Source organism: Corvus kubaryi, unplaced genomic scaffold (assembly GCF_017639235.1).
Source record: "Corvus kubaryi isolate FWS band 111438036 unplaced genomic scaffold, C.kubaryi_AGA036_p1.0 124, whole genome shotgun sequence".
NCBI classification, from domain to species: domain Eukaryota; kingdom Metazoa; phylum Chordata; class Aves; order Passeriformes; family Corvidae; genus Corvus; species Corvus kubaryi.
In genome coordinates this window covers 626,872-651,932 of record NW_024580659.1, presented here as the reverse complement: position 1 = coordinate 651,932, position 25,061 = coordinate 626,872, and the positions used below count along the sequence as shown (strand labels likewise).

The 25,061-nt window shown below is 48.5% G+C and overlaps 1 protein-coding gene across 4 annotated transcripts in view; it reads left to right on the top strand.

Annotated features, from left to right (window-relative positions):
• The window catches only part of RAD54L2 (RAD54 like 2), a 68,655-nt gene that overhangs the window by 40,687 nt on the left and 2,907 nt on the right, over window positions 1-25,061 (top strand). For 3 of the 4 annotated variants that reach the window (XM_042018611.1, XM_042018621.1, XM_042018631.1), the window contains 20 exons: window positions 5,901-6,099; window positions 7,499-7,638; window positions 9,179-9,310; window positions 10,037-10,269; window positions 10,759-10,941; window positions 11,216-11,349; window positions 12,047-12,243; window positions 12,756-13,098; window positions 14,354-14,531; window positions 15,012-15,263; window positions 15,811-15,929; window positions 16,235-16,350; window positions 17,359-17,458; window positions 17,797-18,002; window positions 19,231-19,406; window positions 20,133-20,329; window positions 20,442-20,638; window positions 21,142-21,231; window positions 21,808-21,900; window positions 22,117-25,032. In XM_042018611.1, coding sequence (XP_041874545.1) covers window positions 5,901-6,099; window positions 7,499-7,638; window positions 9,179-9,310; window positions 10,037-10,269; window positions 10,759-10,941; window positions 11,216-11,349; window positions 12,047-12,243; window positions 12,756-13,098; window positions 14,354-14,531; window positions 15,012-15,263; window positions 15,811-15,929; window positions 16,235-16,350; window positions 17,359-17,458; window positions 17,797-18,002; window positions 19,231-19,406; window positions 20,133-20,329; window positions 20,442-20,638; window positions 21,142-21,231; window positions 21,808-21,900; window positions 22,117-23,105 — 4,274 coding nt within the window. In that variant the 3' untranslated portion in view covers window positions 23,106-25,032. Of the gene's footprint in view, window positions 1-5,900; window positions 6,100-7,498; window positions 7,639-9,178; window positions 9,311-10,036; window positions 10,270-10,758; window positions 10,942-11,215; window positions 11,350-12,046; window positions 12,244-12,755; window positions 13,099-14,353; window positions 14,532-15,011; window positions 15,264-15,810; window positions 15,930-16,234; window positions 16,351-17,358; window positions 17,459-17,796; window positions 18,003-19,230; window positions 19,407-20,132; window positions 20,330-20,441; window positions 20,639-21,141; window positions 21,232-21,807; window positions 21,901-22,116; window positions 25,033-25,061 lie in introns of those variants that run through there. The other variant, XM_042018641.1, reaches the window with a different exon arrangement.

Below are 25,061 nucleotides of genomic sequence, written 5' to 3'. Positions count from 1 at the left end.
GCCGGGCCGGGGGCTGGGGGCTGCAGGTCCCGCGGCTCACGGCGTGGCTGCCTGCTTGGCCAGGGCGCAGCGCCTGGCCCGGGAGCTCCCGCAGCCGTGCTCCTATGTGGACAAGCGGACAAAAGGCTGGTCCCGGCTGTCGTGCTGGCAGCGGTGGCAGCTGCTGGTGACCGGAGAGGCCCGAGGGGCGGCCGGGCGCGGGGTCCGCTGTGCCGGGGGCGGTGCGGGTGGCGCGGCCGGCGCGGGGGGGCAGGTGTGCCGGGTTATATAATACTTACATAATTAGGGCTTTGTTAAGCGCTGGTGGCTGGGAGGGGCGTCCTGCCGTCGAAGACTGAACCCGATTATTTTCCGAGGAGAACAAAGTCTTGTTGCTAATTAGCTGCCCTGACAGTGGCTGCGGCGGAGAGCCCCGAGTTCCCGGAGGGGCTGCGTCCTGCTCTGTCCCGCTCCGACCCCCTCTGAGGTGACTTTCCCAGTGCTTCGGATGGAAGCAACCGGGTGTCGATGTGTGCCGGCTTTGTGCCTCTCCTGGGTGTTGCAACAGGTAAAGCCTGGAGGAAGGGAGTCTGAGCTTCCCCCTTACTTTCACCTACACTGTACTTGAGGGGTTTCATAAGGAATTTCCTGCCTCCAGCCCAGCCTTGTGGTGCTCAAGTGTTTACACACAATGCCACCTCTGTGAGAGGTGCTCTGTGCAGACAACCACTTTTCCCTTCTTGCATGGCATCCATGCAACAGCTGCACCAGTTGCATACAAAGAATATTTTGAAAATATTTCATATTGCACAGCTGAGTACAGGATGAGCCAGAACACTCTGGCTGTTGCCAGCCTCCAGGTTGATTGCTGTGCTGCAGTTAGAGAGCTGCTGTTCTTCGGGAGCCAGGTACAGTTGCACTCTGGCATCACCTACACCCAGTGCACTGGGGAAACATCACATAACCCCAGAGAGCATCTTCCAGGCTGTCAGAGCCTTTGCAGTCAGGCTTGCTCTGCGGAGTCACTCCTCCAGCCTTTGGCACAGTTGTAGTTCAGTGTGTCAGGGACTGAGTTTGCAGCTGGAGCTGTGCAATTAGACTTCCTTGTGCCATCCCTCAGTGCTCCTCCTATTCCTGCTTTGACAGCTCAGTACTGGCTGTAGTAGCGCTAGCTAGTATTAGCTAGTCTCTGACAGGCTTTTGCCCACAAACTGCATAGAAGTTCCCAGAAGGCCTGCAGTAATATTTAACTGCTCTTTGTTCTTTGTGCAAGACAAAAGAAAGCTCCCCAAAGTAAGAATTAACTGCTCGCTGCTCTGCATGCAGCTACCTTCCTCACCATGCATGCACATCCCTGTCCTTAGGGTAGGAAATAATGCCTAAAGGCTCAGGAAAATTGTCCTATTTGGTATCCCGAGTTTCTGTAGTGAAATGATTTTAGAAATAAACAAGTGTCTGGTTTTCAGTTCTATGTCTTTCCTGGAGTCACTGGAGTTACCCTGGCAGTGAAACTGCTCTCCCAGGAGGAGGTGTACCTCTAGCTAGCCCGGTTAGCTGGCTAGTAACTGAGTGGGCAAGGAAGTTACCAACTTACACGGTAGTTTGTCCACTGAGGGGTCTCTTGGATCTTCTTATGCAGCAACCTCAGGTAGGAGACCCTCAGATCTTCTTCTGAATAGGAATTTCCGTACTCCTAGGAATGCTGACTGTTGCTAGAGCCAAACTGTGGATGCACAGACACTTGGACTTACTGAGGTCTTCCTTGGAGCATGGAGATTGGCTATAAAACTGTTTTTCACTTACCTTGGTGTCAGAAGACTGTGTCACACCTCAAAACACCCTGCAGCTTCGTGACACTTTGCAGCAACCTGAGCCATTTTGCAGAGCAGGCTGTGTCGAGAGCAATTCACTGCTGAATTGATGATGCTAGAGAATATTCTTCAGGCTGAATCCTGTGCTGTTTTAAGGGAAGTTTGAGAAGGAGGTGATGAGGTGAGTTTTATAAGCTTGGCTGCAATGGGAAGTGCCTGACTGTGGGACAAATCTTTTGCTGTGTTACACATCATGAGTCACAGCTGTGTGCAGTGTTTAGGGACAGCTCTGGCAGTCACACCACATAGGGAGCATCTGAAGCAGAGTTACACACAGCAGTCACGACTCACTTACAGAGACTTCTAAACTGTAATACTGTGGCGTGCTAGTGTTGGTCAAGAAACCAAACACCTCCCCCTATTTGTATGTTTATCTGGGGGTGGTGGTTGCTGCTGCTTATTGAGCAAAGAAAACTGGCAATCTCTGGCCTGCAGCACAAATCAGAGCCGTGCTATAACCAGGTCTGTTGGGTTTTGAGAATGCAGGTACATTTCACACCTCTGAATTCTCGAGAAAGGATAGTCATGCCCCTCTTGGCATTCAGGGTACCTTGCAGGGCAGACTGCCTGGGTGCGTGCAGGTGTCCATAACCAAGAGCTACTGGGAACTGTTTGGGAATTTCTCAGACAGAGAGCTATAACCCACCTGAAGGAGCAGCTGCATTGATGCTACCACCACTTCCCTTGGGAGATCCTATTTGTAGATGTGGTGAGGACAGTGCAAAACATGGAATGAAGCTGGTGTGAACCGGGTGATTCTTGGTGCCCACAGTGGGTAACCTTGGGGTAGATTTACATCCTTGCCAACAACCACGTCTGACCCATGGCTGTCTTCTGCTGGGCAGACTTGGGCCTGCTTTTTCTGATGTGGCTCATCTTGCTGTGCAGGGGTGTGCTGATTTGTCACCCCCAGGCTGTGGCAATGCTTTCCTCAAGGAGGTAGCCCAGGTCTTCCTAGAGCGTACAGCAGCTCCAGCGTGATCAGACAGTTGTGAACATGCAAAGGTGGCTGATGAGTTTTTGTGTTGTGTAAAAAGCTACTTGTATAACCATGTCAGAGTAGCGTGTTGAGCTCCTGTTACAAAACTGTAATTACGTTTCTGTTGTAGGTGTAGGTTTGGCAAAATTGGGGCAGGATTATTCCATTGATTACCTTATGGGACCTATTCAACGAGGCTGTTCCCACACTCCCTCCAACCCAAAGATCTGACCTGTTCTTATACAAAATAGGTGTTTGTATGTTTAGTTATTGTTTCTTAATATGTTTCTGTCCCAGTGTGGGTCCCAGGTACACAGCTTGGAGCTCACTGTGCTGGAGAGCAGCCACACGACTGCAGTGGAGAGCCTTGCTTCTCATCTGGGTTAGATTTTAGGCTGTGCACATAATCAGGAGTTTAATACAAAGCACCAACAAAATAATTCCTGCTTGTAACTGCCAGCTCATGCCACAGGTGTGGTGGGAGCTGTTGCAGGGTTAGACTTGTGATTTTATCATGTTAGTTAAGCTTTGTGAAAAGCTTTATTTGTGGTGGTAGCAAGGATGGGAGCAGCCTCGGGAAGCCGGCTGTCCCCTGAATCCCACTGCAGCTGAATCAGTGAGATGTTTGGAGCTGTCACTAGCGTGGAAGAGCTCTCTTGATGCATATGTGTCAGGAATGTGGGCTGAGGCACAGATTGTGTTCCTCACCTCAGAACTTGTATTGGCAGGACAAACACCAGCCTGAGCAGACATGGCTGTGGTGGATGAGGGCTTGTACTCAATGCAGGACCAAATTTATCATCAAATTTTGGGCTTCAGGCTCCTGCTCAGATGAGAATTATATTTTAAAAACCCTATCTGATCCAGCTGTGTGTAGGTTTCACCAGAGCTTCTGTTACATATCATTAAGAGGAAAGAAAAGGTAAAATGCAGAAATGGAATGAGTCTGCATAGGGATTGCACAACGTATATGAAAACACAGAGGAGGCATAATAATTTGGGCTCTTGAGCCTTTAGGTTTTGTTATTATCGCCTTTGTCCTGAAGACACCCTTGCCTGGCACAAGGTAGGTGGCAGGGTGGCTGCTGGAGGAGGTGACCTGGGCAACTGCTGGAGTGTGGGGAAGGAAGCGCTTCCTCTTCCCAACAGGCATGACTTTGTGCTCTCTGGTGCCTTGTCAAGGTCCTCCGGGCCCAGGGTGAGATGGCAGCAGTGTAACCATGGCAGTGTTTGTCTCCGGTTTAATGACTCATCCCGGAGCATGTGATCACGTGTGCAGCCTCCCTGCTTCCCTTTGCCCTATTTCATCCAATCTTTTGATCTAGTTATATAACCAGGAGTCGAGAGGGGCGGGGGGAAGGAAACAGTGCTGAATTGCAGGTAATGTGACTAAAATGTGTCTGTAGCTCAAATAGCAGAGTTGTTGTCTGGGAAGCCTGAGAAACCGGGTTTATTCCCAGCACAACTCTCTGTCTGCAAGTGATCTGATGCTTGATATCTGAGCTTGTAAGTCTAAAGAGGCATGGTGGGAGGACAGGGCTCCAAGACCTTGGCTGTGGTAGGAGAACTGCTGTGCTTGTAGCAGTGAACCCCTTTGCGTTTATCTTCATATGCATAAGTCTCCTTGCATTCATCACGAGATCTATTTCATCCCATAAGCTGTGGATACCTGGTTTTCCAGTATGTGTAGGGCTTGCAGAGACAGATACTCAGAGAAATGTTTGAGCTGCTCTGCTGGTACTGGTCCATGGTGGGCTGAGCTCTGAAGTACTAAATGTGTTCTGACATAGACTTGGAGCAAATGCTGGGGTGGGTCTGGTGGGATGTCTGGAGAGGAAGTTTGCAAAGTTGGTGCTTTTGAACAAGGTGTGAATCTACTTCTTGTCATCTCAATTTTAAGATGTGATACTGGAGATAAGGTTAATTTAATGGGCATATGAATGTGACAGCTGCAGGTGCAATGTGCTGTACTGAAGCATCTTTCATTTAAGCTCCCAGCATTTTGAGAAGGAATGGTCTCTGTCTCCAGATCCCTCAGAGTCACAATGTGATGCTTGTTGGTTCTGTATTACTTCATCTGCCACATTCTTCTGTGCTGATGTCTTCTTTCTTTCAAAGTTCTAAGTGTCATTTCAGTTCAGTCATTAGCTCGGATACACAATGTAAGCAAGAAAGCTGATTACAGGATGAGGTTCAGGGTATCTCTTTGCCTGACACAAGGGGACAAGATGCTTCAAAGAAGCTATTACAATGCTTGTCAGAAGCAGATTGTTTCAAGGGAAGCTTTTGAACAGAAACATTTCCTTTCTTTGCTCTGGAAGTATTATCTTGGTCACTGGCAGCCTGTTGAAGAGCGAAGTGTCACACAGAACAAGGTGTCATTTCACATTGTGCTTTAAGAGTGGAATCAGGCACAACTTGGAAGTCTGAAAGTAGGAGAATTAAGAGAAAAAGGAGTGTGTGTGATTTATAATGTAGAAAGGGTATTGCACTTATGTTTTGTTCGAAAAAAAACTTGTTGGAGGTTACCATTTAAACCATGAGAGTGAAGCCTGGTACTAAAACCACTGAGCTGCCTGCTGAGCCATGACCCAGTGTTTGAACCAGATAACCTTTTACATGCTGTGTTCTGTTGACTTGGGAGATGGTTACAGGTGTCATATACAGGGAAATTTCTGCCCTGCTTGAATGATGTGAAGCAAAGAGATTCAAGTTCCTTGTTTTAATCAGAGCTCCTCAGGCCCCCATAGGAAAACAGACTCTTGGGATAGCAAGTGCTCCACATGGACCTAAATAATTTTATCTTGTTTTCTTGTCAGGACACTTCTGGGCTGTGTTGAGGGGTGTTAGTCTTGGCTTTCACTGGGGACAGACCCTTCACTGTAGAACTTTTTAACTCTCTTTGACTGTCAATAAGGACCCCAGTTTTGACCCTCAGAGTGACATGCTTGCAAATGAGTGAGAGTAGGGCTTGTCGGTTCCCATTTGGCTCAAATCCTGCTGAATGCTCATGGAAAAGCCAGCTGCCAGCCTGGCACAGCTGTTGCCATGTCATGTTCTTCCCCTTGCAGACCAACCCCAGGAAGCCGTGTTCAGCGGTGACCATGCGGAGCACGCGGAGGATGGAGAATGGCAGCGCTCGACTTCAACTACCTCATCTCAGAGCGAGCGGGCAGAGCAACTCTTGCAGAACCAGCACAAGAGCCTGGCCTCTGAGGACACCAAAAAGAAGAGGGCTCAGAAACCGTCTCACATGCGGAGGAACATAAGGTGAGCAGCAGCAGCAGGACAGAAAGAGCTTGGGTCACATATGGTGATGAAAACAGAATCTCTGCACTTTACTTCTGAGCTACGTTGTGCCACTGCTGGCAAACCAGATGGTTTTTCTTTTCCAAAACCTTAGGATTTCACCAGTGGGAGTAGAGTGATCTCAGACTGAAGTGCTGCATGTGGGTGCAGACTTGTTTGGTATTTCAGAAGAGTGAATATTTGGTTATGGAATGTATTGCAAAAATTGTGTAATTGGTGCTGTTTTTTGAGAGATGTAAATGAAAAACAGTACTACCATTAAGTAAATATCAGATATTTGTCGAGGTGAATCCTATTGCAAACAGCCTAAAATGCAGTCCTCTCCTATACTGTCCTGGGTACTTGTTGGCAGGAGTGCTGATGCTATGACTGGTGACTGAAACATTGGAAGTCAGTTTCACCTGGATTTTTTAGAGCAGTAGTTGTTTGATTGTGTAATTCACTGCATATTCTGGGACAGGTTGTGAGGTGGTAAATCACTAGGAAATTTTGCTCAAGAGAGTTTTCTAAGCTCAGAGGAGAACTAATGGAGCAGGAACTCGTGTGGCAGCAAGTGGCTCTCATGCCCTGTGCTGGTGGTCTTTGGTTCATATTTAAGCTTGTGCAGATTGATTTTCTTAAAGCCTGAAGGAAGAAGCATTGAATAGGCCTTGGAAAATGAGACTTCATTAGGATGAGTGACATGTCCCTGAAGTGTGGGCTTGGGTGGTTTTAAAGGCTAGTTTGAAGAAGCTGGATTTTACCACTGCTTGTACTGCACCACTCCTCTGGCAAAAGCACCTTCATTTCCAGGACTGGACATGTGACACTGAAGCAGGGGAAAAGCAACTTCTGGAAGTAAATAAAATTACCTGTAAAGGGGAGGTGCTTTGACAGAATGCCTTGAAACAATTGTTAAAACCATTAGAGATCCTAGCTCCTGAAAATGCTGTCAGAAGAGAATCAGGGTGATGACTTTTTGTGGAGGAATTGATGCATTTTCTTCCCATGTATCTTATTTGCATGATTTTGTGCATTTTGTGTTTATAAACTGCATATCAATAAAAAACATCCTTTTAGGTAGAAGAACTAGTCTCTGGTAACCTAGTTTAAGTATGTCCTTACCCACTTATATTTATCCTCCTTTCATTACTTTGCTTCTGTCAAACTTTTGTCTTTTCGTTGACTGATAGTAGTGTTACCTGTAGTTGGGAAGCGCAGTGTTGAAATAGCTGTAGAATTTGCCCATATATTTTGGAGGATGGTGTTCCTACTTTGTGTGGCTGACAGAATACCTGGAGCTTGTCAGTCATCTTTGCAGCCATTCACATTTCTGGAAGAAATTGAGTTGTAACCAAGCCATATTTGCTCCTGTGTTCAGAAAGCTGTTGCGTGAGGACCAACTGGAAGCCGTGACAAAGGCAGCCCAGCAGGAAGAGTTGGAGAGAAGGAAACGGCTTGAGCAGCAGCGGAAGGATTATCCAGCCTCTATACCAACTGTACCCTTGGAGTTTCTTCCTGGTAAGCACTGGGAGATGCCAGTCAAACAAGAGTTTTAAGGATAGAAGCTGAATGAGGAAGGTAGTGCCGTGCTTGTCCATGACAGGACAAGGGGTAATGGTTTTGACCTAAAGGAAGGTAGATTCAGGCTAGATACAAGGAAGAAATGCTTTACAATGAGGGTGGTGAAACACTGGCACAGTTGGTGCAGAGATGTCGTAAGTGCCCCACCCCTGGAAACATTCAAGGTCAGGATGGACTGGGCTTTGAGCAACCAGATGTAGTTGAAGATGTGTCTGCTCAGTGCAGAAGGGTTGGACTAGATGACCATTGAAGGGTCTTTCCAACCCCAAAAATTCTGTGATTCTATGCTGTCCTTGGACTTTCAAGTGTAAACTCTTGGAACAGCAGTTCCAAACCACTTGTAGGTTCAGTGTGGGCAGTTCCACTTTGGAACTTGTTTTGTGTCAAGATACAAGTTGCTTGGTGAAAGGTGCCAGGTAATGTTTGTTGAAGATATTTTGACACATTAAGTGTGTGTAGGGGGATGCTGAAACAGAGGTCTCATCTTTCCAGCTGGTATGGGAGCTTAAACCAACAGGCTTGGCAGAAATGCCAGATCCTGTTTGTCCTGGGAATGGTCTGGTACAGGGGATACTGGAACAATAGACTGGGTGCACATATGTTGGTGATATAACCTTGGCCTTCCTTGCATGTTTCAGCAAGCAGTGAGTTGCAGGCAGTATAAATGGTTAAGCATCACTCGTGTCTTTGGGTGAATATGTCATCTTACATTGTTTCCTAACCTGGATCATTTTGGTGATTTAGTTTATAGCACAGCTTCAAAAGGTGCAAAGGGAGAGAAGTGCAGCTGGATGTTGTGTCAGGGGTAAGGAGTTCTTGAGTTGGCCTTGCCTCTTAAGGAAATATATATTCTCCCTTATATGCAAGAGTTAAAAACACTTCTACATGTGGGAGAAGGAATCAGAGCTGTTTAAAACACTTTAACTGTTGCAGAGTGGGTTCAGCCCCAGAAGAACATCATTGCTTGCTGTGTCAGTGCAGTGGTGCTGTTTGGCCCGATTAGCCTCTCTCCCCACATGGCAGCACTAAAAACATACAAACAAACGCTCTTGATCACCAAAAGTTGTTTATGATGTGTGGGATGTAATGATTACAGTGTCCCTATTAACAAAGGGCAGTTATCATCCCTTCAGCAGTTGGTACTTTCTCTGCTGGGTGAAACACAGCTTTTACTGAGGCCAAAAAAGAGAGAAACAAAGGGCTTTAGCATGTTGTATGGTCAGTGTGCCCCAGTCAGGGCATGAAACAGAGGGTGCCATCAGCAATGGGCTTTTGTTTCAGCATACTGAGAAAGGAGGAGAGTGTGACCCAGGAAGCTGAGTCATAGCAGTATTGTAGACAGTGAGAGTCTGTTATGGAAAATTCCAGGACTAAGTTATTGGAGCTAAGTGGAAGGAAATACTGTCTGGGTTTTGAACAGTTTTGTCTCCTTCTCCATTATTATGAATTACTTATTGTTTGTAATTTATGTTTGTAGAGGACATCGTTTTCAGAACAGCAGAGGCGACCCAGCTCCCCCCTCAGGTCCTGGCTGAGGAAGTGATCTGCCTTGATAGTACCAGCAGTGGCAGTGAAGATGATACTAAAGGAAAAAACAGCATTAAAGATGGTAAGTGACCAATTGCCTCAGCCTGCTCTTCTCACAATATGCTGTTTATTCAGCCACAAGTCTGTTTTCATCTGGTCAGATGCTCCAGTGGTGAATCACTTCAGATTTTTGTAGGCCTATTGGTTTCCAGTTATATGGGCAGTTCTGACCTGTGAGTCCTAAAATGACACCTATAAAATGGCCTGTCAGGCCTTCTTGTGAACTCGTGTTTATTTCTGCTTTATAAATGCACTGAACTTTGCTCAGTGCATTGCTGAAGAATGCTTACAGGAGATGTGGCATCATTTGCTGTGTGTAAAAGGAGCATCTAAGTATTCAGATCTGCAGCTGAAAGTGGGTTTTGTGTTCCTTGTCCCAAATGGATCTAACCTGACTCCTTGGTGATCCTTAGGCATTGCATCAGTAGATAAAATTCATGTCTGGGTTTGGGAATTAAGAGAACATATGGAGGAGAATGTAAAACACTCAGAAACTGTCTCATGTTCTCTTTGGATCAGCCCAGACTAATGTTCCCTGAAACATTTGGAAGCCAGGGAAGCCGATGTTTTCATATGCTGGTCTGAGAGGCCTGATGTATGCCTGCTTGTTCAGGATACATGATTAGGCCAGTTGGAATTGCAAAAGCTGGGGGTAGCCTTATTTCCTGATAGTTTTTTTCCATTCGTGATAAACCCTGACGTCAAGTTAACTTTGTCCTTATTCTCTCCTGTTTTGGTTACTTTACAGAAGTGATTGAGCTGAGCTCAGGAGAGGATGATGCCTTCCAAATTGTGGACAGCAGTGACTCTGGCAATGAAGGGGAGGACGATGGCAGTGAAGAGAGCAGTGGCTCTCATGTGAATGATGCCTTAAATCAGTCAGATGCTCTGGGGCAAGTCATCGTCAACATCAATCATCCACCAAATGAGGAGGACATTTTCCTGGCTCCCCAGCTTGCACATGCAGTAAAACCTCATCAGGTAGGCTTTTTTAGCCTCAAAAATGCACTTAATTCAGGCAAGCCTGCCTGGGAATCTCAGCAGAACTTCTTTGGTGAGCCATGTGACCAGTCTGGTTGTGGTGCTGGCTGTTGTGGACAGTCAAATGATAAGGCTGAATTAGAGGAAGGCCAAGGCTCTGTATAACTTGGGCTATTGTTATAATCAAACCTTTGGTATATTTAGATGAACTTTTAAAAAATAAGATTATATTTATAAACAAACTAATCAACCCCAATTCATATTCTCTGGCTACAAATTAATTTTGATGATATGTTCTCAAGAAATTCTGTGAGCATCTAAAAATACTGAGTTTCTGAGCCTTCCCAAGATTAGAGTACTTTAGTGAACTTGAAACATCCCCTTTATATTTTCATGGTCCTCATGTACTTGCCACTCTGTAAATACATACCCATCTTGGGCTTTTCTTTCCTCCCACCGTTCTAATACCTTTTTCACTTTTCTGCCTAGATTGGTGGGATCCGATTCCTATATGACAACTTGGTCGAGTCCTTGGAGAGATTTAAAACCAGCAGTGGGTTTGGGTGTATTTTAGCACATAGCATGGGCCTGGGAAAGACCATACAGGTCATCTCTTTCTTGGATGTACTTTTTCGGCACACGGAGGCAAAGACTGTTCTTGCCATTGTACCTGTAAGTAGCCATGTGAAGGGCTGGCTGAGGGGCTTCCTTGCACTGCTTCTTTCTTTGCATAGAGAAGGTTGATTAGTGTCCCATCATACATCAAGTTTTATCACATCCTTGCTGCTCTTCCCTCTCTATCATTCCCTTTGTTCCTGAATTTGCATGTTGTGAGCTGCTGCTTCCGTCTGAGCACACTGGATGTCACTCCCTAATCTCATTTTTGCTCTTAAAAATCCTAAGTAACTCAATCAAGTTTAAATCCTTCTGTGGCTAATTTTTTCAGGTGAATACGCTCCAAAACTGGCTAGCAGAGTTCAACATGTGGCTCCCAGCACCTGAAAGCCTTCCTGCTGATTATAACTCCAAAGAGGTCCAGCCCCGCACCTTCAAAGTCCACATCCTGAATGATGAACACAAGTAGGTGACAGTAAAAGCTTTTCTGAGCTCTTGGCTCAGGGACCTCTGCTTCTCTCTGGGTCATTTTCCTTGCATGGATGAGGGCAGTGCAGTGGTCCTGGGGAATTCTCAGTTCATTGGCTCTATTCATACACCTACCTGTTGAGGTCTTCACCTTCAGGGTGGGATATATGTGAATCTGCTGATGTCACTCCCGCCATGTGGCCAGGATCTGATGTACTGTGGTGGACTGAGCAAAGACAGTGTCTTCATCTGAACCAGTTCTGAGCAGGCTGGAAGGGAAGGAAGCCTGAGGGACAGGAGCATTGGAGGAGACAACAGGGAATAAACAACCGAAGATTAAAACCATGTGCACTGGCAGCTCATTCTGAAAATGGTTTTTGCAGAGGCAGACTCAACAGCTCTATAAAAAGGGAACTCTTTGAGTTTGATATGCTTGTGTGCATGACAGACTTCTACACCTCAATTCCTGTAAGGATTTGTCAGTCTCAACACTGCTATCCATGGCCCATAAAAGGCTTTTCTTCCCTTCTGTATCAGTTTGTTTCCCAAAGAAATTTAATTGTATCCCTCCATCTGGTTTGATGTGAGAAAAGTGCTTTAATTAATGCATTGGTCTTTTTTCTCAACAGATTCCAATCCAGTGATTCAACCTGAAACTGGAGTAAAGCTTACAGTTTATTTGGTTGTTTTGTAGGACGACAGCTGCACGTGCAAAGGTGGTGAATGACTGGGTGACAGAAGGTGGTGTGCTGCTGATGGGATACGAGATGTACCGTCTCCTCTCACTGAAGAAGTCCTTTGCCACTGGCAGGAAGAAGAGAACAAAGAAACAAACTGGCCCTGTCATTATTGACTTGGATGAGGAAGACCGGCAGCAGGAGCTTCTGAAAGGTGGGAAGTCAGCCCTCGAGGGAGAGTGTGACTCTGCTGTCCAGCTGGCTGTCAGCTGTGGCAGCACAAGGAAACAACCTGTAACTTGCTTTTAACATGATCAAACTTTGCTGGGCAGGTTTGTGTCTTTGAAGGGAGAAGGTTGTTGTGCTTTGTCTGAGTCTTTAGTTTCTTGAAAGAGCTGCAAGTGTGGAATTCAGTACACTGAACTGTGGGATTTGTCAGTGTGAGATTTGCCCCTCTGATTTGATGCAAGACACCCAACTTGATGCAATGCAGGTCATTGAGCAGAAATCAAGGAGCAGTCATGTTTGCTCATTACCACATTTTGCTAAATCAGAACTAGTGTCTAGTCATATGTTATCTCCTGCATCAGCCTTGCTCTCTGCACCCATAGATACTGCTTTTTTGTCTTTCAGAACTACCCCTCTTTTATGAAGCTGGTGACCTTATAAAATCAGAACTTTGTCTTATCCATCTCTAACTAAAACGTAATGTTCCTTTGTCCTCAGGGATTGAGAAGGCTTTGTCTCGCCCCGGCCCAGATGTGGTTATTTGTGACGAAGGACACCGGATAAAGAACTGCCATGCCAGCACTTCCCAGGCGCTCAAGAACATCCGCTCGCGCCGGCGGGTGGTGCTGACTGGGTACCCGCTGCAGAACAACCTCATCGAGTACTGGTGCATGGTGGACTTTGTGCGGCCTGACTTCCTGGGCTCGCGGCAGGAGTTCAGTAACATGTTTGAGCGGCCCATCCTGAACGGGCAGTGCATTGACAGCACCCCCCAGGACGTGCGGCTGATGCGGTACCGCAGCCACGTCCTGCACAGCCTGCTGGAGGGCTTCGTGCAGCGGTGAGTCCACAGGGAGTTCTCAGGGGTGTAGGCCATGCAAACAGCTCCTTCATCCCAAGTTACTTGGCTTGTTGGCTGAGTTTATGTACTACAACTAAATCTGGTTGCCTTATTGAATCATGGAGTCATTTAGGTTGGAAAAGACCTGTAAGATCATCAATTCCAACCGTTAACCCAGCAGAGCCACCACTAAACCTTGTCCCCAGGTGCCACATCTACGAGTCTTTTAAATCCCTCCAGGGTTCATGACTCCACTACTTTCCTGAACTATCTGTTCCAATGTCTGACTACCCATTCCATGAAGAAATTTTTTCTAATATCCAATCTAGACTGCCCCGGCACAATATGAGGCCATTTCCTCTTGTCTTACTACTGTTACCTGGGGGAGAAGAGATTGTCCCCTACGTGGGTATAACCTACTTTTAGGTAGTTGTGGAGAGAGAGAAGTCCCCCCAAAGCCTCCTTTCCTCCAGGCTGAGCCCCCTCAGCTGTTTCTCATCAGACTTGTGCTCCAGACCCTTCCCCAGCTCCATTGCCTGAATCTGGACATGCTCCAGCACCTCACTGTCTTGTAGTGAGGGGCCCAAAACTGAACCCAGGATTCAAGGCAGGGCCTCACCAGTGCTGAGTACAGGGGGAGGGTCACTGCCCTGGCCCTGCTGACCACACTAAAGTTGGTTTGCTTTGGTACCACAGACTCTGATATTAGAGAACTATACGTCTAACTGCCCCAGAGTGACCTCAGGTTTATTTTGATGGCTTAATAGCCAATTTGGTTGTGCGCTTTGTGACATTCTTATCCAAGGATCTGAAACTGTTTCATGAAAATGTTAAGAAAAGTGACAGTGACTCCACCACTCTGGAAACAAACCAGCATTTTTTTCTCAGATGAGGATTCTAAGATGATGGTCTGAAGTGTCTTAATCATTGGCAGAGCTGAAAATAGACTTTACGCCTTTTTTCTATTTTTCAGCTACCATGGAAAACAGGACTTTCATCACCCTCTTAACTCTGTGACCTGTGCTAGAAGATTGTAATGTTTGAGGTCTTTGTAATTGTGTTTACAATTGGTATTTGGCTGCAGGAAGAGTATCTCAGAAGTGACATGCATTAGAGAAACATGCAATTTAGAAGTCCTTCTCCCTGCAGCCGGGTGGGCAAGAACTCAAATCTTACCCTACAGGCAGCCACAGGGAGTTCATATTGGGAAATTCCCTTCCCTGTATTTATCTCACTGTTTTTATTTCCTCCACAGGCGAGGCCACAACGTGCTGAAGGTTCAGCTCCCATCTAAGGAAGAACATGTCATTCTGGTACGTCTGTCCAAGATCCAGCGGGCCCTTTACACGGAGTTCATGAACCGGTTCCGAGATGCAGGCAACAGTGGCTGGCTGGGACTGAACCCACTCAAAGCTTTCTGTGTCTGTTGTAAGGTAGGTTTTAGCAGAAGATGCAAAGAAGTGTTCTAATATGTTGGGGAAAGGGGAATGTAAGTCAGAAGAGGAGGTGAAAGAAGGCTGGGGACATCGTCTCTCCCCAGAGTGCTCTGCAGTGGTTCAACAGTATTGTTATCTTTGCTGCCAGAACTGGACTGCAGGGATGTTAAATGTCTCTTTCAAACTGTGCAAGAAACCTGCTGCCGTCAGCTGAAACAGTCTGGGCTGGTATCTTAAACTGCATAACTTTACCTGCTGTAGTGCAAACAGGCAGCTTCCTCTGCTTTTGTGCTGTGTGGGGTGCACAGTGACCTCCTGGTTTGTTCTCAAGGAAAGAATTGGGCACTTCAAAAGATATGAGAGCCAGAAGAAATATTAGTTCCTTCCTTTGAATAGCTGTGGGGGCTTTCAGGTCACAATCATTGGCAAGCAGCAGACTAGTGCAGGTCTAACCACTTTCTTTCTTTATCCCTTCAGATCTGGAACCATCCAGATGTGTTGTATGAAGCTCTGCAAAAGGAGAATCTGGCAAATGAGCAGGATTTGGATGTGGATGACCTTAGCACAGCAAGTACTAATTCCCGCTGCCAGCCTCAGGGAATTAAAGTCAAAACAGAGAGTAATACTTTGGCATCACCAGTTGGAGAAGCGACTAATAGCAAGTTCCTCCAGAGTGTTGGCTTCAACCCTTTTCAGGAGAGAGCAAATCAGGTCGTAACTTATGAGTGGGTGAGTGTCACTGCTGGAGAACTCTTGATTTGGAGAGTCTGAAAGGCTGGACAGTTTTCTGAAGCAGAGCAAAGAGAAGACTCTTCTGTTTGAGTTGTGGGTTTCTCTTATGTTCTCTTTACCACAGAGCATCTTGAAAAGCATGGCGCTAGGAGGGGTTTGTGACTCTCATGAGGTAGAAGTGCAGGCAGCACTCTTATGCCATTGCTCTCATCTGACCAAAAAGGCCGTGGACTTTGCTATTCTAAATAAAGGTGTTAGGATGAAGTTTGATCTAAATAAGATGGTGGTAAATCTAGAAGGATGGAGCAAAGCTCTTGAGATAAGAGTCATGACAGGTTAAGAGGATACTCATCAAAGAAGTTTGTCATTTGGAGCTTTCGGAATGGGAGGTAGCAGCAGTAGTTGAGAATAACATTGTCACCTCAAACAACTGGATGTAAATAACCTCATTGCCATGATTTATTTCTCTCACCTTGAGACAGGGTTGTTGAACTAAACAGGGAATGAGCAACTCCACCTGTAATAGTCTCCCGTTTCTCGGTAGGCCAAAGACATCTTGTGTGACTACCAGACGGGAGTCCTGGAGAACTCACCCAAGATGGTGCTACTTTTCCACCTAATTGAGGAAAGTGTGAAGCTTGGAGACAAGATCTTGGTCTTCAGGTAAGCAGAGTATCAACAGCTGATCCTACAGTCATTAAATACTGGAGCAGTTGGATCCCCCCTGGTACTAGCAGGTTGTTACACAGGGTGAATGGTGTGGCAGTTCCCCTTCTCTCCTTTCTTGTATTAATGTTGATTTTCATCCATGGATTTTATACTTCTGCCACTGTCACATTTACTAGTGAGGAGTGTGCTGCACAAACAGGGTTTGTAACCATCAGCTCTGTCATGGTTGGGGAAAGGTTCTGATATTCCACTTTTGCTGCTGGGGGGCTTTTTCCTGAACAGAGATCTTGGTTTTGCAGCCAGAGCTTGTCCACCTTATCTGTCATTGAAGAGTTTTTGGCAAAGAGACCGATGCCGAGTCCTCCAGGCTCAGATGGAGGAGTTCATAACTGGGTCCGAAACATCAACTACTACAGTGAGTGCAGCCTCCTCTCTTTTGTTGTGACACTGTTTGATCCTGTGAAGGACTAATTCCTGAAAGTCACCCACCATCTCCTTTTAGTTGTCTTTGGGTGTGAAAATGCTCTGCTGAAGCATTCTTCTGATGAACCTCTTTCAGACTGTTCTTACTTCAGTTGTTTTGGAAGACAATGTCAGTTGGATGGCAGCTAGCCAGTAATTTCCAAATCCTCTTTTGACATCTTACTTAGAAGATGTTAGACATCTTTGACACCTCACTTACACACTACTGCTTTTTTAAAGTTGCAAAAAATACTTTTTGCTTCCTGTTGGCTATTTGCTAGATCTTGCTTCCAAAATCAGAATCACTGTGGAATGCTTTCACTTGCTCAAGGCTGTGAATTCCTCTCCCTTCTTCCCCAGCTTTAAATCTTTTTCTGGTATGGGTTGTAAAGTATCTGTGGCTACTTTACAGGCCAGGACTGAGAAGAGTGGTGGATATGGTGTTCCTGATTTTTGCAGAGCTGCCAGAAGCAAGCTGCTGCCCAGGAACAGAGACATGACACTCCCTGCACTCCTCTACACCAGTGCTCTCTGTGCTCAGTTTCTGGGGGTTTGCCAAAGGCTTTACAATTTTGCTTTCTCTTGGTTCCTGGAGCTTCCTGCATACGCGAGGCCTTTGTTCCTGTTGTTCTTGCTTGCTATCCATCTTGCCTAAAGCTGAGCCTTAATGGGCTAAATGTGTTGTAGTGCTCCCAGGCCTGGCACTGACAAGCTTGAGTAATGTTTTACTTGATCTTTCAATTGAACAAGTCCCAACCTGGCTGGCTGCATTGCACCTGCCTGGCTGGGCATATTACAGGTACAGAGTGGTCCAGTTGAGACCCTGCAGTACATGACTTGAAAAGATCCAGAACTGGTTTGGAACCAGTTTCAAAGATCAGTGTTTGGAAAGTGGGTTTGTTCTGATAGAAATCCCCCAAACATACAGAGCTTTTAAATGTATCTTTAATTTCCTTCTCAGGACTGGATGGCAGCACCTCTGCCTCGGAAAGAGAACGGCTGATTAACCAGTTTAATGATCCCAGCAACACCTCTGTTTGGCTCTTCCTTTTATCCACACGGTGAGTTGGCTGGAGCAGAAGGGCACGTGGGAGGACTCGTACTGTGTTCTGGATGCATGTCAGTTTTCAGTTCTTAACTTCCTTTGTAATATACTCTCCATGGTATGATAGTGCCATCTGCTTCTGAATTCCCTAGGGATGTAGGATTTCAGCCTTAGGCCTCTGCAACCTTAGACCTCAAGCCTGACAGTCTTGAAAACCAAACTTGGGTTTAAAGTTTGACTGGAGGAAATTTTCCATAGACCCTTTATGGACTCTTGGCTGTGATGATTGTCCCCTACATAGAAGTTTTGGAAATTGGCCATGGCAGCAGTTTGAAATTTGCCTTAATTTTCCAGTGCTGGGTGTTTGGGTGTCAACCTCATTGGAGCAAACAGAGTGGTGGTGTTTGATGCTTCCTGGAACCCGTGCCACGACGCCCAGGCCGTGTGCCGCGTGTACCGCTACGGGCAGAAGAAGCCATGCCACATCTACAGACTGGTTTCTGATTATACCCTGGAGAAGAAGATCTATGACCGTCAGATCTCCAAGCAGGGCATGTCAGGTAAGTGTGGATGAACACAACGTTCCACTCTCAGCTTTCACTCCTCTTAGCTCCTGTAAGTCCTGTTTCTGTGGGATTTGTAACTGCTTTTTTTAAGGTTGAAAACCAGGCAGAGAGGTGCTAGGCACTGTCTCAGGGCTATGTTTGATGTTTGAGTTAGCATTGACGTGGGATTCTGTAAGAATTTCATGGTGGTAGAGCCAGCATCCTGCAACAAGGTTGTGGTCCCAATCCATTGCTGTGCCATTTACTTTCTCTGCTCCTCTTCTGGCTGCTGCAACAGACTGGAGACTTAGGGGGTGCTCATCCTTTGTCCCCTCTGCCTGGGTATTGCTCATTTAAACTGGGTGTTACTCCATAAATAGCTCTGTGTCTCCGTTTTTCCTGCAGTGAGAGAGGGAAAATAGCTAAATTAAAACGTACCTTTGACTTATAGTGCTTGCTTAGATGCCAAGAATAATCAATTCACTGTGGTTCTGACCTGCCTTTGTACCGAAAGTATCTTTCATGGTGGTTTGTGCCAGTTGTCAAGCTGCTCTCATAGAATGTGCAGCTGAGGGTTGTGGTGACCCAAAGAGAGCTCTGTGTCCTTCTTTGCTCAAAACCCAACTCCAGAGGCAGCAGTCCAGCGTGATCAGCTCAGTTTGCTGTTGTGCACTCGAGGTGGAGTCCCCTGGCAGCTGGCTTGGCTCCCAGGAGAGTCCTGGATAGAGATGTTTTCTCCATGTGCTCCCATTTGACCTGTGTGCCAGAGGGAATATTCAAGGAAAACATTCAGGCTCTTGAGAGGGAGGGAATGTGGCTGCTTTTCTGAGCTTTCCACTTTAATACATAGTTATTAATTTGAGCCTTTTTGGTGGGATTTGTGGGAGAACACATGCTGGTGTGCCTGCAGTTCTGTCCCAGGACATGTATGTTTACAGCCTTGTTACATGAGGTGGGACACTAGCCACAATTAGTTTTGTGTTCCTATTTGCCAGGAGCTTGGTGACCTACACAGCTTTGCTGAGCAGTCTGGAGCACAGGCACTTGTCAGCCTGACTTGGTCAAACAGGCTCGGCTCTGAACATGATGATTTTTCTCCTTGCCCTGACATTTACTGAATACTTCCGAGGATTGTGTAGATTGCAAGGAGGGAGCTGTGTTAGGACAGAAGTGTAGGAAGGGCAGCAGGCAGGCAGCACTGATCTCTTCCCTTCTCTGCTCACTCCATTCATCTCTTTTCCAGATCGGGTGGTGGATGATCTGAACCCAGTGCTGAACTTCACTCGACGGGAGGTGGAGAACCTGCTGCATTTTGTGGAAGAAGAATCTGACCCTGCTCAGCTCTCCCTCAATCCGAGCAAGATGAAGGAGTCTGTTCTACAATTAGCCTGTCTCAAGTATCCTCACCTCATCACCAAGGTAAGACCAGCCTGCTTCCTTGCTGGCACTGCACAGGCAGGAATGGGCCTGGAGGAGTCTGGCAGTGAGATGGGGCCATGGTGGCAAGAAGGATGCACCTGGGTGCTGGTGGGAATAGGCAGAAAATTCTCTAGAGATGACCCAAAGATCCTTGCCCTTCCCTGTGATATCTTCCACTCATTTAGAAACACCTCTGTCCTGTACAGGTTTGGGGGAAGGTTGTCAGGCATCCCTTTCTTCAACTTGGTGCTGGGTGCAAAGGTGGCAGTGGAATATCCCAGCTTGCTACCAGCTCTTTTCCTGGGGTGACTTTAAACTAAAGCTGGGACAGGCAGCACTGGCCTGTGCTGTCAGGAGTATCACTTGTGGGGTGATGCTGCAGAGTGGGCCTGTGCTAGGTGCTGTGGGGTTCTGGGGGCTGTGTGACATTGTGGTGGGCTCAGTGCTTGTGCTCTTGGCCTGGCCAAAGCTCCTCGGTTTTGCTGTGTGCTCATGCTAAGTGATGGCCTTGGCTGGGCAGGTGATGGCATTAGCTGACTGTCACCCTTCAAGATGAGCCTTGGTCATATCCACAGTGTTGTCCCCCACACGTGCTTTGCCATGGCCAGCTCTGCCAGCCTGGGAAGGAGAAAGGCTGCCGCAGGGAGCGGGTGGCTGCCGTTCGGGGTGTGCTGGTTCCCTCTTGCGGTCTGTGGGTGCCAGAACCGCGGTGCTGTGGGGTTGCAGGAGCCTTTTCAGCACGAGTCACTGCTGATCGACCGGAAGGAGCACAAGCTGACCAAGGCAGAGAAAAAAGCAGCCAAGAAGAGCTATGAGGAGGAAAAGCGAGCATCCGTCCCCTACACCCGGCCGTCCTACGCACAGTATTACCCAGCCAGTGACCAGAGTCTGACAAGCATCCCTGCCTTTAGCCAGAGGAACTGGTGAGCACCTGCCCCTTCCCTTCTCCCCAGGCTGTAGACATGAAATGAGCAGGCAGAGGATGCTTATCCCTGTGGGGCGGGTGCTGCACTCTCCTCCCTCCTCTCTCACTAGGCGACCAGCCCTCAAGGGTGAGGACAAACCGGTGGCAAGCGTCCGCCCAGTTCAGTCCACCCCCATTCCAATGATGCCCCGGCACGTCCCCATGGGCACTGCAGGATCAACCTCAACTTCCAACCCTGCTGTCAACTTTCCCATCAACTATCTACAGCGAGCTGGTGTCTTTGTGCAGAAGATTGTTACCACCACGGGTGAGTTGCTGCTGCTCACAGTGGGTTGGGTTGTGATGCCTATGGTAAATTGAGGATGCCCATGGTGAACTGAGGATCAGGGTGAGTTGTTGATGCCCACATGGGCTGTGGGCAGATGGGCATCAGAGCCAAAGATACTATCTCTCTGCATTTGAGTGGTTCCCCTGTGCCTGGAGGACTTTCCCTGCAGGTACGCAAGAGTCATGGACCTGGCGGATTGCTGGGAGTGAACTTTCCCTGATAGGACCTGCAATACTGTCACTGGTGATCCTGGAGATGCTGTGCCAGGACAGCTTGGCTTTTGCTTCCTTGGTAGCCTTCCTTGGCAGCCTCTGCTGCCTTCCTGTGCTGTGTAGAAATAAATCCAGGGCTTGCTTATAGCACAGCACATAGGAGAGACAACTGCACTGCAAAAAAAGGGGTTGGTGGTGCACCTGCTCTCTCCTGGCTGTGGCTGGTGGGTAGATTAACAGGCACTGTTCTGTTTCTTTCCCCACTGCCAGATATTGTGATTCCGGGTACAAACACATCCACTGATGTACAGGCAAGAATCAGTGCTGGCGAGAGCATCCACATCATCCGAGGGACAAAAGGTAATTCTGTCCTGCTAAGATTTGTGGATAGGGTCCTAGCCAGTGCTAATTAGGAAAGAAAATTATGTAAAGCCATGAATCAGTCCTTTGAGAAAAAAGAAACAAGAAGGGGACGAGGTCTAAAGTTTGCAGTGACTCTGTTGCTGCCCATGCTCTGGGTGTGCTGATGCTGCAGGGCTGTTGCAGCTGTGGCTGCTCCTGTCCCTGAGAGGAGCTGTTGAACTTCGTGGCTCAGTTCTTCCTTCTCACAATACTCACTGCAAGTCCTGAGGCAGCCAAACATTCCCTGGTTCTCCCAGAGCAAACTGTTCCAAATGTGAAGTTCCACATTTCCCACTGGCAGCACACTGGGAGGGGGTGATCTCCGGTCCAGGAAAGCTGAAAGGGTGAAAATGAAGGGTGAAGAAGGGGGTAGAAGCTCCACACTAATCTCCCTACAGGATCTGGGCTGGGCCTGTGTAGCGCTGCTGTATTGTTCTTGCCCAAGGAACCTTGCAGGCTCACAGATTCAGGTCCTGAGCTGAGACTGGAATAGTAATGAAGTTGTTGAATAAAGTTGTCCTGCTTGTGTTCCAGGGACGTATATCCGGACCAGTGACGGTCGGATTTTTGCCATACGGACCACTGGGAAGCCAAAGGGCAATGAAGACCGTCGGACAGCTGCCTCAGGTAGGTGCCTGTGGGTGCTGTGTGGGGCTTGCACATGTGCTTTCCTACTGGAGGGTATGCGGCAGTATTCCCTGGTGTATTCCATCATGTCTGTGTTTAGAGCTGACCCCTCCATCTCCCCGAGATATTCCCACCTTCCTTTCCACTGTTGCCTCTTGGCCCACAGGTTTTTCTCTGAGGTCATCTTTCTCACCTGCCCCATCTCCTTGTTTGCAGGCTCCCAGAGCTCTTCCCTGGAGTCCACAAGCAATGGCAGACACAGTGCCTCATCCCCGCAGCTCCCCAGCGCCGAGGAGCTCACTCGGCCCATCTCCCCCGACAGCCCCGAGATCATCAGTGAGCTGCAGCAGTACGCGGAGGCGGCGGCCGCGCGCGAGACCCGCCACAGCTCTCCCAGCACCAACGCGGCGCAGGGCCACGCCGCCCGCACGGACAACGCGCCCGGCGCCACCGCCCGAGGAGCCGAGCAGCGCGTGGGGGTTCACTGCATGGCTCCCTCCGTGTCCTCGGCCCTGCCAGCCACCAGCCAGCACGGCGATGCCCACCCGGTGTTGGACTTACGGGGCAACAAGCGCAAGTCAACGTCGCCGTCGGCTCCGGAGGAGCAATCCCGGAGGCAGCAGAAGAAGCGCCAGTTGCCATCGTCCGTGCAGCCGTACGAACACGGGTACCCCGTCTCTGGTGGGTTCACCATGCCTCCTGTCTCTTTAAACCACAACCTAACCCATCCATTTGCCTCCCAGCCAGGAAACTCCTTGTACATGGGCACTGGCTCCTCTTATTACCAGCTGCCCAATTTACTCCCAGACCCTCATCTGGTGTTCCCTGTGACTACTGACCCTCTGCTGACAGCCGGCACCGCCAGCTCTTCTGCTGCTACCTCAGCCACCGCCAGCGTCCCCTCATTCATGCTAAACCCTTCTCTGACAGGGGTGCTGCCCAATTACTCGCTTCCCTTCACGCAGTCACTCCTGCCCGAGCCCAGGATGTTCGCTCCTTTCCCAGCCCCCGTCTTGCCTAGCAGCCTTCCCAGGAGCATGGCATCTGCCTACCCTGGCTACATGTCCCCTCACTCGGGCTACCCGGCTGGGGGTCTCCTTCGGTCCCAGGTGCCTCAGTTTGAACCCCAGGAGGTCCCAGAGGTGGGATGCAGCTCTAATGATGAGGACAAAGACGACGATGTCATAGAGATCACAGGGAAATAAAAAGGCCCAGCTCCTGCTCGGTCTCAGCTCTGCCAGGAGGCAAAAGTTGCAGGACCTTTTTGGGAGTCAGGATTTTCCCTCTGGGCCACGGCAGTGGGTGGAGAGGATGCAAAGGGTGTGGCGTGGGGGTGGTTTTGTTCTTTTCGTTTTGTTTTGTTGTTTTTTAGCTGTCAAGGATAAGAATTGTATTAGGGGCTGGGAGATGGGAGAGGGATAGAGTGGACCTGTGAGAGCTGGGGGAGCAAGAGCCAGGGGAGGAGGGAAGCAGCAATGCAAACTGTAGGAGTGCCTCCCCCCATGCTCTGTCTTGTCTGTCTCTGTTCTCTGTCTTGTCTGGCCATGGAGGCTTGGTGTTGTGAGTCACTGCCCTTCTCAGGCCTGGAGGCGCGGGCTTGACCGCTGGCAGGGCCAAGCTCCTCTCACATGAACTGCCTTATCTGTGAACTTCTCCCACTGCGAGAAGGGTGGGCCAGGGGTGACTCCACCAGAGCTTGGGGACAAAGTGTTTTTAATGGGGAGGGAATGGGGAGGCTTCTACATTGTGTATGTTGGGGCAGGGAGGGAGGGGATTGATGTCAAAAAAAAGAAGAAAGAAAAAAAAAAAAAGATAAAAAAAAGAAAATACCCCACAATTTGTCACCCTCTTCAAATTCACATGAGACTAGTGTGAGGGCTCTAGGCAGGCTCCTGTGCCAGGGCTCTGGTGGGGGGCTCCCCCAGGCCCTTCTGGAGGGTCCCGTCCAAGGTAGGTTGGCCCTGTGGGTCTGATGCCACCTCTGTGTGCCAGGCCAGATGCGTGGAGCAGTGTCTTGGTGGCCATCAGAGGGGAATTCTGGTGACTTCCCTGTCTCCTGCCAGGCTGTGTGAAGGCCACATCTCACCCTGCTGTGGCCCACCAGATCCAGGGGTGGGTGGGCTCGCTGCTGCTTCTGAACAGCACCAGGCAGTGGAGAAGGTTGGGAGGGGACACTGGACCAGTGCCAGTTGCTGTTGAATCTGTGACTGGAGGGACTTCCCCCTGCACAGAATCTCTACATTAATTTATTTCATGAAGGCATAATATTTATTGTCTGGGGGAGTCTTTCTTTCTACTTTTAAATTAATTTCCATATTAAAAAAAATAAAAAGCTGGCCTCCATCATGCAGTGGTCGCTTGTTGGGTTGTCTGTGTGGGGAGAAGCAGACGGTTTACCAAAGCCTAGCCTAGGAGCAGGGCCAACTGTGGAGGTGGCCTGTGGCTGACCTGGGTGGCACCGACTGGATGTGCCCTATCAGGGCATTCTGCCAGAGCAGGAGCTGCTCTGAGTGCTGAGCAGCTGGAGGGAGGATGGAATCCTTTTGTCATGGGGCAGGTGGAGGAGCACATGTGGAAGCCTCCTGTGCTCATTCCCAGTGAGAAGAAGGAGAGCTGTGAGGTGTGTGGAGCTGGGAAAGCAGAGCTCTTGCTGGGGAAGTGCCTTTCCCCACACAGGGAGCGGCCCCCCCCGCTCGGCCCCACAAGTGCAGAGCCTGGTCCTGGCCCTGCCAGTGAGCACCCTGGCAGCTCCTCAGGGCCAGGGCTCCTAGGGAGAGGCTGGGATATCCAGGTGCAGCTGGACTTGGAGCATGTGACTGCGTGTGTGAACGCACTAGGATGGACACTTGAAACCCAGGAACCTCCGTGTCACATTTGGGTGTCACCATGCAGGAGCTGTGCTTGCCTGCGTTGGATGTCCCTGAAGCTGGTGGTAGGCTGTAGGGGACCCCTAGGCCATGGAAGCTGCAGTCACTGGTGTTTGCTGGGACCAACTAGATGTAGGAAAGGGTAGGATGTCCTGACATCCTCCACCAAAGGGGTGCTGGAAGATGGGGACCTCCCTTCCTGAGAGAGAGAGGGGTGTGTGTGCACGCGTGTGTTACGGAAACATAATAAAAAATGTTACGGGGCTTTCCTAGTGTCTTTCTCTGTTTAATGGA